General features: G+C 36.6%; 1 protein-coding gene across 1 annotated transcript in view; it reads left to right on the top strand.

Moving 5' to 3' along the window:
• The window catches only part of LOC133214221 (WW domain-containing oxidoreductase-like), a gene marked incomplete at its 5' end in the record, with an annotated part of 140,883 nt that extends 136,443 nt beyond the window's left edge, over window positions 1-4,440 (top strand). Inside the window, one exon of the mRNA XM_061356956.1 lies at window positions 3,873-4,440. Coding sequence (XP_061212940.1) covers window positions 3,873-4,067 — 195 coding nt within the window. The remainder of the gene's footprint in view (window positions 1-3,872) is intronic.
• Window positions 4,441-20,909: the final 16,469 nt, after the last annotated feature.

Consider the following 20,909-nt stretch of genomic DNA (forward strand, 5'->3'; position numbering starts at 1 on the left):
AAGTACCCATGAATAGGACCTTTCCTGTGTTACAGGTTATTTTAAATTTTTGTTTGAAAGAAAAAAGCATATTAGAGGTATTCATTGTGTATCCCTGGTGGCTTAATGTTCCTAACCAGAGCACTTTAATGGAACATTTTCGGAACAACCTCATCATACTAAAGTAATTTATTTTTCATTACATAATGCTTTTCATTCCATGATTTCGAAATGTTCTACAAAGTGTGCTTTTTGAAGTGCCAAACTAAGTGTCATATAACCCTGGGGAGATGTCTGGGGCTTTTATTGTACCTATTTTGCAGACAGGTAAATTGAAACAAAGAGAGATTTACAGACACTCTGTGAATGAATAAAGAAGGGAATACCAGAACCCAAATTCCTGCCTGCTGAGTGCCAGCCCTAAGCACATGCCCCTTTGTTCAAAAAAAGAAGTGCTCCATGCTGTGTGTAGGGAAAGAAGAGAAAAAAAGCTTTGCAGAAACTCTGAAAGTTAGTAATTACATTGCAAAAGCTACGTAACCGACAGCCAACATTTAATGCAGAACCATAAATTCTCAGGCCACTTACAAAGAAAATGTTCTTTTGTTTTTCTCTTCACTTCTCAAATCTGTTTATAGTTAGTTTTTTTAACCTGCTTAACTGACACTGTATTCTGTCCTATCTTCTTTTTCATGTCTCTTCACTAGTGCTTTCAATGACCTCTCTGTTAGTTTCTTTATATAGAAACCTGCTATGCTGTCTTGAATGCACAAGGTCAATAATGATTACCCTCTAACTTTGAAGGGCATCCCCCTTCTCTGCTTGCAAAGTATGTCAAACCACAAAGTCCCTGCATCCCATAATTGCAATTTCTCTTATGAAATGCAGTATCAAGAAAGGCACTTTTATTTCCTAAATAGTAGAGCTTTAGTTCATGAATGTCTTAAGCCTGGCAAAGTCAAGATACAAATATAGATACATATTTTTTTTTCATTCTAGAAAAGTAGACTTGATAGTTTATGATCAATTTAAAACAAATCCACATTAATTAAGACATTCTTGCAATGTATTTCAAAAGAAGCAAACAGCCTGTTCATTTTTAATATGTGGATAAAAAGCTGAATTTCTGTTGTTCAATATCCAAGGTACGATAAAAGACCTTATTTATTTTTTATTTCTAAAGATCTGTGCACACTGTAAATGATTCAAAGACTTCAGCATGATCTGTACAGAAATGCTGTTACTCCTGTGGGCTGTACAGGATATGTATAATGAAAATATGAACCAGTGGTCCTCTAATAATTATCAATAAACAAAGTCTGTTGGAAAAAAGTACAGAAAGGCTGGTAATAACAAAAAGATGCTTAAATGAAATTGATACTGTAGCAGGCATTGACGGTGTCATCGCACAGCTTAATAGCTGGAGTCCTGGTTCAATACGATGAACTTGGGAAGGTTTTCCTAATGAAAGAACTGCTGCATTCTGTTCAGTAGCAGCAATAGCTTAACTTTTGTAATTACCTGCTTTAAAAGTTTACATGCCTCTAATTGTAGTACTACATACCAGGAGGAAATGTGTTGGCTAATATCAGAAAATGGGTCCTCAGAAATAAATGTGAATAACAGTAGTCATTTTAAAAAGAAATTCATGCAGATATTTGATTTAACTTTAATAAATGCATACACTGCAATTTATTCTACCTACAAGTAATTCAGAGTTCTATGCCAGTATATTCTCAGAAAGCTGCTGATTCGGTTTTCAGTGTCTTTTCCATCAGCTATGCATTTTCAGGATCTGTTGGGAAATAAGATTCCCTCCCTCTCCCCCTCTTCCCTCTACTACAATAACAGAAAGCTCAGAAAAAGGCATACAAGTTGGAAGAAATCTGCATTCATGTAAATATATAAAAATATATAAATTAGCTTTAAAAATTGAATTCACTGAACATGAATAGTCACTTAAAGTGTAACTGGAATTGACTGTGTCATGTATCAGCCTAATAGCTAGAGCGCTGGTTCAATACAATGAACTTGGGAAGGTTTTCTTAATGAAAGAACTGACGTTTTCTGTGCAGTGGTTGCATTCATCAGACCACATAGTGTTCATTACACTACAAAGGCCTGCCAATGTGAATTGTTAGGATCATCTATTAGGTAAACCAGAGGGGGACAAAAGATAGGGGAGGAATGAGAGACTTCAGTATCTCTACAGGATAGCGCAGTCAGACTGCTTTGATGACCTTTCACCAGTGCATTAGCATCTATTCAGTGAAAGATCCCAAGTTCATACCCTAATTCTGCTAACCAAAACTGGCATGGAGCCAGTGGTAGGTGCGTTCATCTTACTCTCTGATGTTACAAACTAACCGTATACTTCATAGAGCCACACTCTTTAATTTCTTTGTTTAAATACTGTGGAAATTACTGAAAAATGGACTTTCCAGTAATTCTAATTAGACTCTGAAACCCACCCTGGTTTGTGGTGCTAATTTGGAGAGGTGCCACATACTGGGGTTGATTTCTTCAGAGAGAAGATGAGGCCTGTGCCACTGGGAAATGGGAAAAACCAGACATGCTGATTGGCAAGGTCGATGCTGGGAGGCCCAGCGCTGACTCAGGAGCAGGCATGTTAATTCCATAGGGATTTGCATCCACTCTGTCCCTTGCTTACCTAATAGGAGCATTGTTATTCTGGTTTCATAGGGAGCTTAGTGCTTGAAAAGAGAGATTTTATAGTAAAGATAAAAGTTTTGCTTCAATTCTCCTAACATCCAGTTATTAAGAAGCTTGTCTGCTCGATGAGGCAGCACACTAACTACAAAAGCATTCCCAGTTCACAGGCGGGGACTGTATTAAAGCACATAACACGTTTAATTTTTTCCAATGGATATTTATGGTAGGTGTATTGGTATCATGCTCTGTTTTTTCTCCCACTTGCAGCATTCAAGTTGAAGTTCTGTGAGGGTTACAAGTCTAAAAGTCCATACCTCAAGGTCATTCCCCTAACCTTATTTCCCACGTTTAAATGTGTTTATATAGATAGGTAAAATCTGGTAGCTGCTGCCACATAACCTTGTTTCCCTTGCTGACATCTCCAGTGGATGGAATTGAATATAGAACTGTTATTTGGGATGGGGACATATAATGTCAGTCCTTCTTTGAGCACGAGTGCCCACCATCCTACCGTGCTCCCTTCCCTAGCAGAGCATCAGCTCTTTTACATCTCCTGCTACAGCCACCAACACTGATACCTTAAAGATACAGAAGGTATGGAGGAAGAAAATCACCTCTTCAGTGCTGGAAGTCGCAGTGAATTTTGTGTCCAGCAAAAATTGTTTAAGAGGGATATTTTTGCTTTTTTCATTTTTTTAAGGTTGTAGAAAATGCTGCATGTATTTTCATTCCAGAATCTATGCCCATTTATTTTAATGTTGTTATCTCTATGGACTGTATTTAGTGAATCTGTGGTAACTTCAATGCCATATCAGGATTTCAGAACACTTTATTGTCATTGGCCAATTAACATTCACAACCTGTAAGAGCCATACAATGAAAACAAGTGTTTGTTGGTATAAAAAAGAAACTAAAAGCTTTCAGTTTGGTTTGCTTGCCTTTTTTCCCCTTTTCCTTTTAAATTACCTAATTAGAGTTTTTTAATTGTACTTATACTGAATTGTCAGGCTTTGGGCTCATATGCTATTTGCCAGAAATATCCAGGCTTTTACAGATGTATTCTTGACTTTGTGGGAAAAAGAAGCAAGACCTGGATAGGCCCTTGTTCTTTGGGAAACCATGTGACATTAGAACTTTGAGAAGTCAGGCCTTGCTGTGCTGCAGTGGGAACTATGAAGCACATACCCTGAACTAAACATATCAATTTCTTGGCTCCCTAGAGCAGGAGATGGAAGTATTCAAACGAATTAAAGGCCCGTGTGAAATACTGCCTCCCACTGCTGCTCGCTGTCCCAGAACTTCAGCGAAAGACATCACGGTTGCTGGAAATGGTGAAGATATTTCCCTTACATGGGAGGAAAAGCTGTGAAAAAGAAGTTTTTGACAGGAGAGAAAGCAAAAGACTTAAGGAATAAAAATACAAGTGCATGATTCTTTTGCAAATAGCCCAGTATCTGGATAGTTGACAAAAAGTGGTAGAGAAGAGCTAGAAGGGTTGTTTGCAAAAACAGATGACATCAGAAATTTCATTGAAGATAGATTAGTTTTTACTGGTATAGTTGAACAACACATATCCTACTCTCCAGATGCCCCCTGTGCAATAACAGAGTTCAAGTGCAGGATATAAAGAAGAAACCATTCTGCTTAACTGTGATCATTTGAAGAGTCCCTTGGCTCAATCCATCTTCTCTTATCTGTCCAGCCCCAAACCTGGGAGCAGAGAGTAGTGATGGCACTAATGTCTGGATTTATCTTGCAAATCAGTGAGCAATAAAAAGATTTTTAGTATATGCATTTTAAGCATATTTTTAGCTCCTACATCTTTTTGGAAATTCAGTGTTAACACAGGAGAAAATCTGTTTTTGCCCAAGATATTTCAGTTCTGGAAACACATCATAGCACAGCTCTTATTGCATTGTGTGCTCTTCCCTAAGCGTGCAGTGTATGCAAAGGTGACTACAGCTACAAGTCTGTGAATTGTTGCTTGCTACATTTAAAATATCCACAAAGATTATAATATTTTTTTTTATCAGGCTGAAAGTTAAGATGTAGTTTTCTCATTAAAGAAAAATACACTATTTTAAACATAGAGCTTCCCCGAACTGCATTTGGTTTAATGTTTAGAAAGAAGACTTGAAGATACAATACCAGGCTATTTAAGATTTTCTGCTTCTTGAAGCACAGAGCACAGGGGTTGATCCACCATTACATTAAGGCTTATTAATACCATTGTGCAGGAGTTTTAAAGGGTCTTCTGAAGAGTTTCTGCAGAGCCTTCGCCATGCCCTCTTCCAGATCTCTGGAAGCATTGATAGATGAAAACAGAGAACTACAGGCCTTGTTTCCTGCGGCTTTGCCTGGAAATCTTGTTCAAGCAAAATATGAAACACTTGTTTGTATTAGATGTCCAGATGCACAGAGACCTCCACTGCATGATCACCACTCCATTCCTGTGATTGGCATGTTTAAGACAGAGCAGTCCCTGCACTATGCTACAGAGTGTGAAAGCAGATTTTTCACAGCACACTGGCCACTCCAAGAGGGAAGCAGGTGAGAGGGAAGCATGCCTTAAGCACATTTTGCTCGAGGTTTATTTCTTTCAGTTTTGCACTTCACTGGAAGCTGGAACCACACTAGAACAGCCTTGGAGCTGCAATCAGGGACTGGAGAGGCCATGCTGGCCTTGTGAATATGGCAGTGACAGAAGAATTAGATCTGCCAAGTTAGCTAGCAGGCTTTGACTGTTCTTTTTATAAGGTGCTATGTGTGCTTTATAATAATAGTAATAATAAATATGTATTGTTCTTCATTGTTCAGTGGGAATGATGGCTACCGTAGGGTAGCCATCCTTTGTTCCTTTGCTCCGTTATCTTGTCTGGTTTGAGGTATTTCTCGTGTTGTGTTGTTCCAGCTCCATGGGAGAAGGTCAAAACCTACGATCTAAACATACTCTAAATAATCAAAAGCTCCACATAGCTTAGGACATTCCTACAGAACAATCACGTATTTCCTCTGCCATATTCTGTAGCTATAGTGGAGAAGGGGGTGTTCAAGGCAAAGATTTGCATGTGAAGCTGGATAGCTTACTCTGAGCAAGTACTGTAAATCATCTGTCTGGGGAATGGGTTTGTCTGGCAAGTGAAGAGGGTTGGGATTTTTTTGTACTTTCAGAAATTGCATGGCAATTATTTTATTATGGGGCTTCAGTAGGAAAATAACCATTTTATGGAATAGCTTGTTTTTCCATGGAGCGAAGTTGTCGCCAGTTGCTATTTTTCTCTTAATTAGAGAGGCAATTTTAATTATCTGTCAACATCCTCTAGAACCTGGGTCTAGAAAAATGAAAAATGGTCTTTTTCATGCACATGTGATGAAATCAAAACAGGTAAGTAGAAGGTGAGTCTGTTACAATTGATAGGAAGTAGAATGAGGCCTAAGCATGAGAATAATTAGCATGCTTGGACTGCAGGAAGAATGAACTCTGTCAGGTATTACAGCTATGCCCTTTTACTCCCTGTATTTCTGATGCAGTTTGAATGCACTTGTAATCATAGTGAATAATATCCATGAATTCCGTATCTGTGTGGTGAAAGTTTTCTAATGCCTTAAAGTATGTTCAGGATCCCAAACTTTTTATTAAAATTTAATACAAAACTATTTGTGATTTGAGAAATAGTAGGGAAGCGCACGGGGAACTTGCTTTCCTCCTTCCCTGCGTTCAAACAGCTCCTTCATGCAGAGGTAGCCTGCAACAGGGAAGCTTTACCTAAGCTTATTCACAAAACACAAAGCTGTATTGCTGCAAAAGTTCCTGTTAATATTGCACTGTGGTGTGGTCTGTTACAAGTGGAAAGTGTATCACAGAAGATGACCTGAATCAGAAGAGCTTTGAGGCAAACAACTGTGATTGTATGGATGGTCTATATGCATGTACTAGTATTTGAAGGGGGCAGAGAGCATACTGGTATACAATGTTTAATTGCACAATACCTGTCAGATCACCTGTAATTGAATCAACTGTGCTTGCATAACAAAGTCTTGGTCTTCTCAAACTGAAATGTCTTAAGTAAAATGATTTTGTGGTGTTTAAAAAGCAACAGAAAAAAATTCACTAAAGACCATTAAGCGGCCTCAAGCCCCACGTTTCAGTGTTCATTTGTACCGATTATGGTGTGACAGCTCTTGAGTTTCCAATGATAACAGCCATCTGACTTGATCTGAGTTCAATGGATTTTCACTAAAATAGAATCATCGCCTGTGTGATGGATAGAAAAAGTAAAGCAATACATCCTGATAAATGCTCTGGCTTTTTTTCCCCTTCCCTTATTGTGACCTTGTACAATCTATAAGTGAGCAAAGCTGAGCCCTGGCCACTGCTGCAACGCATCAGGACTTTGAAATTTAAGTAGCTCTGAAACCCATCAATGGGGTGAAGGGAGAATGGCCTGAGAAAGCGATGGATCATGCTTAGAGGGCTCACAGGGAAACAGGGTAAGCTGAAGGTCAATACGCAGACATGTCCTGAAGGAACAGCCCAGACACTCATTCACATTCACATCTCAAAGCCACTGCTGCTGTAGCACTGTGAGGAGAGATCAGTAGGAAAGTAAAATAAAACAAGAATTTCAGAGCATATAATTTCTTTGCAGAAGCAAATGGCACAAGGGTACAATGTAAAATAGCTATAACCTATAGTGCTGGTGCAGTGCCCTCCAAGTAGCAAGAAGCATAGCACCATGGAAACACATTCTCTCCATTACACTCCAGTTGTTTTCAAAGTTTTTCAGTACGGATAATTGTGGAGAGCATTTAACATTTTTAATATGTCATTGATTGTTTGTAACACATTATTCAGCATGACATGAAAGTGAACTAAAATAGAAGAGATACAGTCTGAATCCATACACATGCAGACAAGTAATTAAAGGCCTTTATACTCTGCGCTTTGTATGCCTGCTTGGATACAAATGTGTACAAAACTTTTACACAAGTTTATACTCAGATTCTGATTTCTTTAGGGGTTTGTCTTGAAAAAGATTTGATGTCAGGTACCAAGTGACCTGGCTGTAAATAGCTTAAAAAATAGAAGGAAAAAAAGGAAGAAAAAGAAAATACTAAAATAAAATTAGTACACAAATTTGAACCCGCAGTTACTATGCCTAAAGCAGAAATTGCCGAACAAGTCAAGAGGCTTATTAGCATTTTATGTAAATCAGTTATTACTGTTCTCCACTTCCTTAATTATCCATGTTATTTCAATACAACCCTTTCTTTGATGTCCCAATTCTATATTTAAATAGTGCAAGATTTCTATCATATCCTCCCGCTGAGGTTTGTTCCATGCAAAAAACATGCCAAGAGCAGCTATTTTAGAGACTACTGGGAAATGTTTAATTGGTTAATCCCATTTGAGTTATGAGGGAGTATTGCCATGCACAGAAAACAGAAACATGTAAAGTACTGGCTTGAAGAAGTTTACTAAAACCTGCAAGACTTCCCCTGAAATTTAGCCCTGAAGATGTTTTGTTTCCTAGGTACCCAGTGGGAAATGATTCAAAGGAAAACCCTTCAAACTTCTTTGAAATACACTAAATGATTGATTCACAGTAGAAATATTTTTGAATTAAAACGCAAAGTCATTTTTTTTTTTTTGTTCTTGCAGTGCAGGAAGGGTCTTTATATTTGACTGAGCACTGCTGTGGCAAAAGAACAGTGTGTTTCAGCCAAAAAAGCCACCCCAAACACCAGACTTTAACAAGTTGTTAATTGTTACCTACTATTGCAAGCAAATGAGTGCTCCTTGGGTTTCCATGTTGTAAAGTGATCAACATTCTCTGTGTATCAGTTCCAATAAAGAAATGGACATTCCCTGTTGCCCATTAGGATCAATTCTACACAAACTAATGCTTTAAAAAATGTAACATTTCTGTACAGCTTCCAATGTCCAACTTTGGACTGGAAAGACTTCAGAGCAAAGCATTGGCAAATATTCCTTTCCCTATTTCAAACATCTGATAGCTTTAAACCATTTTAAAAACTTCTTTGGGAGGAGTGTAAGAGTTTTAGCACAAGCAATGAAGAAAAAAGTGTGTACTTAATTTGGCTGTAAACACAGTAGAATGCTACAGCATGGTCAGATAAACAAGTTCAATTTCATAGATTTTAATGGAAAGAAGTAAAATTGCAGACTTTTTCCCCCCTTATTTTTGTTTTAATTCATTTCAAGGTATAAGATTATTTACTGAAGATATATCAGTATGTATATACAGAGGCTCATAGGAGTAGAGGTACAGGGAATTTTCTTAGTGCATGAAGCTTGGTAAATAAGAGAGGAAATAGCTGATTAAAAAAAGAAATCCTCTCTTGTCTTCTGTATATAATTATCTTTTATAAATAACATGGGTTTTTGTACCGATTCCTAAACTAAGGTTTGGATTGTCCAGTTGAAAGGTTTTGTCCACAACCTTTTCTGTATTCGCAATTCTTACAAACTTACGGAAGTAGGTTAACTTATTAAAAAATCTGTGCTGGAACTGTGGATTTCCGAGTTTCCATCACTGGGAAGTACATTGTTCCAACTCTGAAATTATACAGTCTAAAATCATCATCATGTATTTTCATCAGGATGAAATATCGGGAGCTCTGCTTAGTGCAAGGTTTTATTAATGATGTGCTGTCAGAAGCTGGATGCTCTGCATATTTGCATATTAAACAGCTGAGTGAAGAAACATTCCTTTTATTGCTGCAGGGAATAAATCAGTTTAAAGCAAGTTCTCATCATTTATACTCCTTTCAGCTAAGTCTTCTTTTATTGAAATAAATTGTTGAAGTGCTTTGCTCATTCTTTGAATACTGATGAAATTTACCTTGATAGGGCCTCAGGAAAAATAACATTTTCTTAAAGGTGCAGTGTTGTTCTTTATCTAAATACAGTCGAACTTTTAGAAATGGACTGTAAGGAAATTTGTGCATCTCCAGCCACACAAAATCTTTTAGTTATAAAATTTCTATAGGTACTTCAAGATGTTTGTGCAATTTCTGTAGTGCTGTCCACCCAGAAATCTTCTGCATGGGAGCTTAACACAATATGTAAATGTTTCATGGCTTTTACTTTATATACAACCCTTAGCTGCTGTTAGTGAATGGGGCCTCGCTGCTGCCTTACATCTGTGCATTGCAGATGAGCATCACATTCTCTTGTCTGTGTTCTGTCTGTTGGTGGCAGCCTGAGTTTAAAAGTGGTGTCTGGAAGAACTAGAACAAAGTCAGTAACAAAGAAAAAAAAAAGTTTCTGTTTTATTTCCTGCTCTTTAATCATGCTTGAAATGATGCGTACAAACATGTCATGAGACCCTGGTTTTCCCAAATTTACTTAAATAAATAATTTTGAAACCATAATTGGTTAAAAGATGATAAGGAAAAGTTTTGTAGTCTGTCTTTTTTTCCAGGAGTGAACTAAAAGACAGCAATAGGAAAAAAGGAACTTAAAATTAAGTGAACATCTTGTAGGAAGTCATATGGAGTTTGGACATTTTATTTAATGATGCTGAATGACATTGGCTAGCATTGAAATGTTGTCTGTCGCAATAAGCAGCAAAAGAGTCAAAGAAATTATCTAAGGAAAAAGATATTGTTTGTATTCCTATATTTTATTTCAAAAGGTTACAGCAGCAAGCTATTATATGTCTTTCCTATGTCATGTAAAGTATTTTAAAATATAAATCATTTGTGACAGTAGCTTCTTGGTTTTAAGTGGAAAATGTGCATTTAATATCATGAAAATAATGTCAAAACATCCACTCCTAGATGGTTGCCAAGTGAACTGTTGCTTTTCATTTATTTTATTTTTGGAGGTTGGGCTTTGCAAGAACATTTTCAGATACTTAGAAAAATAGTGATACATTGCAGCTGTAGTTTATTTTAATTGGACAGCACTAAGTGAGCTGACTTTATGATAAACAGTGCAGCCAGCGGCTAGTGACTGCACTTCCACTTTAAAGATGATACAGAAAGTAGAATCCTTCAAGCTGCAGTCATAAAGAACTAAGCTGGAGTTACTTTTGGAACATAAGTCTGTTTGTGTCAATGTGTTGTTATTAGGGATACCATATACTAAAAGTGTAATATCGTATAAAGTACACTTTTCCTTACCACCTAGCCCATCCAACTATCAAAATCTTTGATGTAATGAAATTTTGGTTAATTTTAATGATTTAGTTTGTCATTATGAATTATTGGTTAATATATCTCATGTATAATGTCAGAGAATTCTCAAGCACAATGTATGATTCTGCAATTGGAAATCCTGATAATACTTCTTACCTCTTCAAAGATTTACCTACTGATGTTCTGAGGCATTATCCCTGTAAAAGGCTGTCATACCTTTGATTTCTTTATTACTATTCAAAAGTATAAGAGAGTTTTACTTAATGTAATGTGCTTTTTTTGAAGCTATATGTGATTTTTCTTTTTTTTTTTGTTGTTGTTTTTTTTCCTGTGATGGAATAGTAAATCTGACACAAATTCACTTGCTGACATTTGGATGTTTATAAGGATGATTTGGTTTAGTGGTTAGACCTATTGTATTTCACAGGGGTGTTGTCAGGCTTAATTAATTATGCTGCAGCAATATGCAGTGCAGGTTTTTGTGCCAGTATCTTCACTGTGGTTCGCAGGGAACTTACAGAACAGGATGGCTGTGCCAGACTGCCTGATTTTGCTTCTGTCACACTGTACACATCTTTAATCTGATCTTTGGTGTTTGCAAGAGGGTACATATCTTTAGTAGCTGAGAGGAAGGGGAATTCCCATATTGACTCAATTGCTGTAAAAAAAAAATCCTGCAGGAAAAATCCCATCTCAGTTTGTGTACCATCTCCTTCTCTTGATTTTAAGGGTGTTTCAGATGTAAAATAGGTGATGACTGGTCATATTTTCTATTCTTGTCATAGACATCATGGGTGGAAACTTCATACTAGAGCAGTTTGCCTAACCGCCCCTTGAGAGGTTAAGAAAACTTCCTAGAGTGTATTGTTACGTATCTTTTGTTTATTTGTTTCTGGAGAAGTTATAAATGGCTCATGCTCTGGGCATTTACTACCACCAAAGGGAAACTATTCGAAAGTGTAAGGAACTTCAGTGCTTGAATTTTTTTTCCATATCTTCAGCCTGAGGCAGGATGTAAAATATAGGGAAAGAGAGAGTTGAACTTGAGAGATGAGTCCACGCTGGGATGTTTTTGTAGTATTGAACCATGAACTATAAATCATCTGTCTGTGCATGAGTTAAAGATAGGGAAAGCACTGCATCAAGTATTCATAATTTGCAAAGAGTAAAGATGAAAACCAGCAAGGTGCAAACTCTTAAAAATAAGTTTAAATCATCATCTTTAAAAATTGCTCTTATTTTTGTGAGACAGGAAAAATACCTGGGTTTAGAAGGTATCACTAGATCATTTATTAAAAATCAGTTTGAGAATCAGGTTGCTTTATAGGGGATGCCATTTCTTCTCTAGCCACCAGGAAAGTTTCCAGAATCTTCTCTTCTTGGGTACTTCTTCAGGAATAAGAGGAATGTTTGGGATCAAGGATACCAAATTAATCCAATGTCTTAAATGTTCTGGACTTTGTAGTTAGGACCTTTTTGTTGCTTTTCAATGAGCTGTTACGTTGTGTCAAGAATTGTTGTGCGCTGAGGATAGATGGTGTCTTCATGCCAGCGTGTACTTTGCTGCCGCAGTTCCAGGCATGCAGCTTCACTGCAAAGTGCGGGTCTGAGAGGAATGGGAGCCTAATCCTTCCTGCTAAAAGTTGAGTTACATCTATGAAAATTCAGCACTGTAATTCTAATTTTTTGGTTGTTTTTAACTGAGTCTGGTTTACCCATCCCTCTGAATGACTTTGAGAAGAAAAACGGCTGTTAGTATTGTAGATCTAGTAACCAGAGTAAATTGCTTTGCTGCTGAGAGCTCTGTAGGGAAGTGTGTAGGACGGAAGGAATTTTGGCTGCAAAAAATATGGTATCGCTTGAGAAGCCCTTCCTATCTGTCTGATGGTTTTTAAATGGTGTGTTTTGGTCAGGGTTCACGCCAAGATCCCTTTACATATTAGCTTTGGTGAGTTGTTATTCTCTGTTTAGATTACACATAGGACATATATTATGCCTGGTGGTATGACGAAGACAACGGCTGATTTTTTTCACATATCTTTAATTTATGATAGTGCTTGAAACAATTTGTAATCTTGAAAAGGTTTGTCAAGAGGATCAGGAAAACCCTGGAATGCTTCACCAAGAATAATTTTTTTTTTTCTACCCAGTGTACAATATTCTTGAACTAAAAATAAGCAAAAAAGCAGCCTCTAAATCTGCTCTCAGAACCTTTTGTTTGCCACCCAGGTGGTGGACTCTGGGTGCCCACACATGGCTTGTGCTAATCCATGTTCCTCCTTATGGACATGGATATTGTAGTGGGGTTTGGGTTTCTGAAATAGTGAACATCGGCAGTAGGAGGCTGTGTGAGTAGGAGCTGCAGGACAGCTCTCTGTATGCTTTTGTTGTTGGAAAAATGAAACCTGATTTTGACTGAGCTCTCAGAGTGCTAATTCAATAGAAAATGATACTGTCCCCACCACATGTAACAAACCCAAAATAGCGTGAGAATGATCGGCTGCAGGTTTTCAATGCAGAAACATCAGTCTGATGCTGGTACATAAACTACCACTCTAGAAATCACTAGAGGCCTCTAAATCTCTATAGTACCCTTATTAGAAGATGCCTAGGGATTTGTCATTATTTTAAGATTTTTCTATTTCAGGAGTATAATATAGGGCACAATTTACTGAAGGTGAAAATAACTATTAAATATATTCTATTAATATCTACTTTCTTCTTCAGTTGCTTATACTGTGTGTAAGCAGATCTCTTTTCCAAAAGGATATGTTTCACTTTGGCTTCTCTTGAAGAAGCACAACCACGTATTGATTCTATATGAGAAAAGAGAACTTGTGACTACCATGAGTTACTTGTAATGTAAGTGTATATATCTTAATTTAGCTTATGGTTCCGTGGTCGATACATCATTTAAAATGATTGGTTTCATTTTCCTTGTTGGCCTCCGATTTCTTATTTAAGTTCTTGAAGGCAGCAACTGAAATTTCTAACTTCAGAACATGGACAATAAAGGAGACTTCCATCGAAAGTTAACCAAAACTAAGGTTCTTTTTTTTTTTTTTTGCAATTTTTTCACTATATGAATTATTATAATTATTATCATGCAAAAGATTCTGCTTAGAATCCCTCCTACCATAATTTTCTTAATGTGTAGAGTCACAACATTTCTCTGGTAACTTGTACCAGAGAAACAGATACCTACCTAATGGGAGGTATCTGTTGCATTAGTTTCATTTTTGTTGTTTCTACATTTCATTAGGAACTTTCTATTTGACCTTTAGGATGTTGGATGATGGGAGAGAATCCAAAAAATACCTTCTGGATGGGTAACTGTTATCTGTGGATAGAGCCTCCTGTTTTATGTGGTCTTTCTGGGTGACAGAGGAAAGTGATTTAGAACTGTACGAGAGTACTATTTCTTGATTTATGATATGGTATGCTATATGACATGATAATTAAGGCTCTCTTCCTTGTATTTTATAAATATAATTCTTACATGTGAGCAGAATTTTTGTTAAGAAAAAAGAAAGGGCTCTAATAGAATCCCAGGTCAGCTATGGCTCAGAGCGCTGGGGTGAAGGGTAGAGGGAATATTCAACTGAACCGTTTAAAAACTGTGGTCTTAAAATATACAGGGATTTGTGTAAGTGAAGTCATATGCATTACAGAAATAAGGATCTATTTGATTTTACTGTAAGGCTTCCTATTGACTTCCTTCACTTGTTCACTCTTGTCTGTGTCATACCTCGAGGAAGACTCTCCTTTTGTTCTTTGTATTTGAGATTAAGTATCCTGAGTTTTATCAGATCTTCTCATGCCCTTCTCTCCTTAAAGCATACATTACAGATCTCTGACTGCTTGCAGATACAGTGTGCACTGCATATTATCTTATTTAGGAAATACAACTTTGAAGATACTGCTCTGATATTAAATTATCTGCATTTGATTCACCCAATTTGAGTGTGGAGAAAATATGGGGAAAATTAACCTAACAAAATTACTTGGACTTGGCTTTGTAATTTAGTGTATTTTGGTTTTGAAGTTGTGTATCTCGTAAGTATTAGTAAAAACATGATGTTGTGGAAATAATAATAATAACATCTGGAGCAAAGACACTTCAAATTCATGACAGCTTCTGCTTGGAGTTGCTCTTCTGCCCTAACAGCCACTATTCACCCACTAAACATTTTTGATTGTTTCTTGGGGTAATACCAAAGTTCAACCAGCTGGGAAAAAAGGCTCAGAGAAGGCCCAGGTTAAGCACACTGAATCCCCTAACATTACCAATTTATTTACAGGTTTTTAGCTTAATTGAAGAGATACAAACTTTAAACTTTCTGGCTTCAATACATTTACTTAGCTCAAAGGACTTTAAGCAAGCATGAAACTGAACCTATCTAGGAGAGTCTGTCTGTCTTCAAGGTAAGTTTTGCCCGGTGCTTGATTAGAGTAACACACTCCTCTTGATGCCAGAGTGCAGTGCAGGCTCTTGGTGAGAGTCACAAAGAGGATTTGATGGCACAGGGATTTGACTTGCTTCCAGTTCATGTTGATTCTGCTGAAAAATTCTCTCTGACATTCCTTTATCCAGAAGTTTCTATGCATGTGCATGTGAGTGTACACACGTGTGTGTGTACACTTCTGTATATATATCTACACACACACAATCACCTTCATCCTTGGCAATGTTCAAGGCCAGGTTGGACAGAGCCTTGGGCAATATGATCTAGTGTGAGGCATCCCTGCCCGTGGCAAGGGGATTGGAACTGAATGATCTTAAGGTCCTTTCCAACCCAAAGCGCTTTGTGATTCTACGTACATACATATAAATTCTATATATTATATATATACATGCATATATCCTCTGTATACATAGAATTAGTGTATATAGCATGTATATATACACTTCTATATACATGTTTTTCTATACATTGTATATGTACATGTATATGTGCATGTATATGTGTGTGTGTATAGTACATATAAACACATACACTATTAGTAATGTGTTTGGCAGGGCTTGTCCACATGGTGCAGAATGTGACTACATGCTCACTTTGTCAAGTTGCTCAGACTCTGAAGTGTTGTGCTCAATACTCCTTAGGCCTAAGAGGGTGAGGCAGTTACCTCTTACTGAGCAAACCCATTTGCTTTACCCATAGATAATAATCTACTCTACTAAGCGAGTTTTTGTACCACAGTATTCTCATGTCTTATTCTTCTCTTATGTAATTTTGCTGTTATGTAAGCTGTGCTTATTTGTAGGTTAACAATTACAGGTGTGTTCCATTGTGGAATTATTAAGTAAGTACCAATAATGGAGTTGGCTTTTAGACTCTGGATAGGCTCTTAGCTGCTCAGTAATTGTATAGTTTCTGATATCATGAGCAATATAATATGGTACAGAATGGTGTATACTTCAATAGGCAATATCTGATTTCAGGCCAAATCTTAGTCTAGAAGTTTACAATTGGTTCTTGGACTTGGCTGGCTACCAGTGCAGGATACAGAAACAAATCCAATGTTTTCTGGATGAGTCTCACTTTATAAAATATATTGATGTTAAAATATGTAAATGGTTTAGTCTTATTTTGGAAAACTTCTGTCTCTAATTTATTGCTCTGGAGCATCCTGAATGTGAACTCAGAGGAACAATTACTGCCTGGACCTTTCTCTTTAGAAAAAAAAAAGAAATCCCTTAATCCTCCCTTTGCCTTGCTCTCCTTCAAGACGCCACCTCCCCCTCAAAGTCAGCAGTTAAACCACAAGGCTGATCAGTAAAACTTATTTTATTGTGCATTAGAAGGAGCAGAAGTTATTAGCCAATTATACCTATATCAGTTTTTATAAATATGGAAATGTAGATGGTGGTGTAACTACTGTATAGTTACTCTTTTATGAGACTGAATGGTATTTAAGCAGATCATTTTCTCACTAGACTCAGCTTTCTTTGAGTATCAGTTCATTCTTTCAGACGTAAGAACTTCAAGAAACCATAAAATCTGTGTAAATTAATAAAACTGTGAACCTGATGCAAGTATATAACGCTTCTATAAAAGTTTTATAGTAAATTGGTTAGACTGTTATTGAATCTACTCAGCACAGATGCTGATGGAAGACTTCCTTTGGTTTCTAATGTATTTGACAGTCCAAAGTGTGTTTATGAGGAAAGAATTCAAGCAATATAACTCTCATATTCTGATTTTGGTGGTAAATGTCAATTGTAGTATATTAGCAAAAACACAGGACTTATGTTTTTTTTCTTTTCTTTGATATATCACTAAGTCATCTTCCCTAAAATGGCATGCTCTTTGAAAAACAAACATTAGGGTGACTGGCCTTTTTTTTTTTTTTTTTTTTCCCTGTTACACTCACCTTTTCTTGGAAAATGAAAAGATAAAGGAAGTGTTTTTTTACTCTAGCAGCCAAGGAGTCCATGGAGTTTTATGTCAAAAGTAGTAATGGAAGTTGACTCAAAAAATGAAGACCACTTAGGATGAATCTTAAATAAATAAAAGAAAGAGAAAGATTTTAAAGCAGTCTTGCATATATCAAACTACAACTCAACTGTGAATTAAAAAGGAGATTCTCTTTTAGCAATATATTCCATAAATGTTACTTTGATGTTCCTTTGATCGCTGCCAAAATGTTTACCAATGGTTTCTTCCACATGCTAAATCTTGGACTTTCAGGCTGAGGATGTCATCTGCAAACACTTTCAGTCAAAGAAATTATTTCTTTGTGTGTCACAGCTAACAAGGTACTTTTTTATTATTATTTTTGGAGATTTGGTACCCTAATCACATATCTCAGTATTTTTAATTTCCTTTTTTTATTTGTGTGGAAATAGAGTCCCTTAGTGACAACGTGTCTATAATAACATTGCTCTCAGGTGCCTCCCTTTACCTTTGTGTATCTTCTGTGTGATTTTCCTACAGCCATCTAATGCTCTGTTTTACACTTTTTATTGAATGAGTAAAACAGTTTGCCTCGACTCCATGTTTAACTTTGTTTTTATATTACTCTTTCTCCATTCTGTCCTTCACCTTTCCACAGTTGTCTGCTTCAACGTTTTCCCAGCCTCTCACCAGTGAACAATGGTTTTGACCTAAATGCTTGTAGCAAGTACTTTCTTTACAGCAATATCTTACAGCTGAAGTACCTAAGAATTTTTGTGTAATCTTATTTAATGGCAAATTCAGTATTTGTTTCTCAGAGATACCAGTTTTCAAAGGCTGAAGTGTTAAGTTCTGACATAAAACTCAGGAAATGAAAAGCCACATAACTACTTGAAATTAAGAATAGCTGAACAAAGCTGTATTTTTCATAAAAAGAACTGGTTTTAATAGCTATTGTTTAAAAGTGTATCTCCAATTGCTTCTCAAAATAAGTTATCTCTCATTTCCTTTCTTACCTTTCCTGTGTCTTGTGCTTTGTAACAAAGCAAGGCATCAGAGTCTGGTCTTGCTAACCTAATATACCTTGTGCATGTGAGATAAGTCCACATGAACGTTCAAAAAAGACAGGAAAATTTTAATAAAAATAAATATCTACTTTCTAGGTGCATAATTGGCCCACATCATATTTACCATGATAGTTTGCACTAAGAGAGTACTTTTAAAAAACATAAAATCCCTAACACTTTGTGTTGGGTATGCTTGAGGATAAATAGAGCTGTTGAAAAAGACACTTAGACACTTAGACATTTAAGTGCAAGAAGCCTCACTTGAGCTTTTAGCATACATGTATGTCTAAACTGTGAAAATGTGAAAGCAAAGACTATGATTCATAGGGCAACAGTTGTGTTTTTTTCCATACCAATTTTTTATTAGAATATGAAGTACAGAAGCTTACTCCAGGTATTCCCCTTGAACTTGATTTAAACCAGTGGTAGTTCTATAACACTAGGAGCGGTGGTATTTTGCCATGTATCATACCCCTCTACTTGTTATTCCTAAATTGCTTGCTTATACCTTGTGATGGGTCCTTCAGTTTCTCATAAATTAATAAGGCACCTGTGAATATTTGCAAGCAGGTTTTAGAGCTCTGAATCTGTTCTAATACAGAGACCGTAAAAAAAAATGAAAGTGGGAGAGCAGATAAAGCAAGATTTCTTTTCCTTAGAATGCTCTTCCAGTATGAAGCAAAATATTATTAATCTAGACTGCCTGCTACTTTCATTTACCATGTAGCTGCTCATGGGATTACAGGCACAAAGGTTTCATAAATTTCAAATGAAATATGAACATTTGTTGTCAAAATACTGTTAAGCTATAAAAGCTTTGCTAGTACTCATCCTGCTCTTTTATTGTAACATTTATATCCATGGGCGTTAGTGTGTTCTTGGGTCTGAAGGGGAATTTTTTTCCCCTCTTTATATTTTTTTTCACATGATTTTCATCCAGGTGACAGATAACAAGGCAGGGGATAGGAAAATATATACTTCTCCTTATTTTTCAGACTATATCTGATCCTTTCTGTAAATATGCAGCATTAGAAGGACCTTATTTAAGTAAGCATAGCACCTTAGATACAATTTAGCATCTAGATGCTTGGAAAGGAAGGCATAACTTTTTTTTTTTTTCCCAAAGAAAAGTGTAGCAATGTGGCTTCCGTGTCTGTTTCCTTTCTTTCATTTTGTAGTATTCGGCCTAGTGGTGCTATTTGACATCGCACTTGTCATACAGGCATGGGAGAAATAAAAGATAGGAAGACAGGGGACAGTTGTATCTCTGCTGCTTAATGTATGGGTATTTAGAGTCATGCAGCTGGGGCGCTAAAGCTTTTACCTATGCGATCAAAACCTGTCCAACTTAATAGTCTCTAGGACTCTTTATGGGAATAATACTGTGCATAAATTGTGGTGTTCAACTCTACCTGAAATTACAGGGACCTCTTTCAATGCAGATACTTACAGGAATGTTAAAATGAGTCTGTTCAGAAGTTCACGTACAGGAGTCTGTGCTTTTAGATATCCAAATTAGATATTTTTGTTCATAATGTAGTATTTAAAAATAGCTAAAGGATTCAGATTCTACTTGAATAACACGTACCCCTTACAATAATATAATCGATACATTTTGCATGGAGTTTCTATTAGAAGATATGTATAGGGTGCTAAAATAGTCATTCATTCTTTGTCCCAGGCATAAGAAAGGTTTCTATACTGTGAAAAACGATTATGACATGTTAAAACTGTGTAATAGTAGGCAGACACTTCTCAGTGCTGATGGGTGAATTCTGGAAATGCTCTATTTATTTTCCCTCTATTGACTAGTTGCATTCAGGCAAGACTGCCAGTGCATTGACTTGGAAAACAACTGAGACTGAACAATTTCAAACCATTGACATTATACTGCTTCATTTGTGAACTGCATTGCTTCTGCATGCACCAGTTACTTTTTTATGGAGTGCTTGCATGTTTAGGAAGCTTTCAAAAAAGCAGAGATGTAGCTTAGCTTAGCTTAGAAAGAAAGCTGTCCATTTAATCAATTTTATGTTTATAAGGCCACTGAATAAAAAGATGGGCAATTTAAAAAATAAAGCCATGTAGCAATTCCTAGATCTGCTTTGCATGCATTTTGAGGAACTATTAAAAAAAAAAAAGAAAAAAGAAAAAAAAGAAAAGGAAAAGTTTATGGGCTTAAAATTTCTTTACAGAGAATATTTGCCTCTCTTGAAACAATATAATTTCCAGCAGCTACCTTCGATGCAACTTTTACAGTGTGTTGTAGCACCGGTGTTCAGAAGAATGAATGAGGAATTAATTTGTGTCTGAGATTTAATTTGTGCTTGTGACTGTCTGTCTCCATCACGCTGATCAAGCTTCTTTGTTACCAATTCACATCACTTCTTACTAGCATCATTTGTGCTATACCAGTGTTGGCTTTGTCTGGGAAAAGACTGTTATTGTGAGGAGCACCAGTATTCTCTTTCATTGAGAACTGAAATAGGACTATTCACAGTTAACTCTGAATTCCTGTATAACAAGCAGAATGTCAGGGCTGTGTCCTGCACAAAAAACGGAGCTGGGATCTGAGCAGTCCTGGTTACAGCTGTGCTGGGAGCTTAATCCCTTCTGTGGATGT

The sequence above is a fragment of the Neopsephotus bourkii genome, unplaced genomic scaffold (assembly GCF_033783945.1).
Source record: "Neopsephotus bourkii isolate Nb327-2 ecotype Australia unplaced genomic scaffold, CSIRO-AGI_Nbou_v1 NB_878, whole genome shotgun sequence".
NCBI lineage: Eukaryota > Metazoa > Chordata > Aves > Psittaciformes > Psittacidae > Neopsephotus > Neopsephotus bourkii.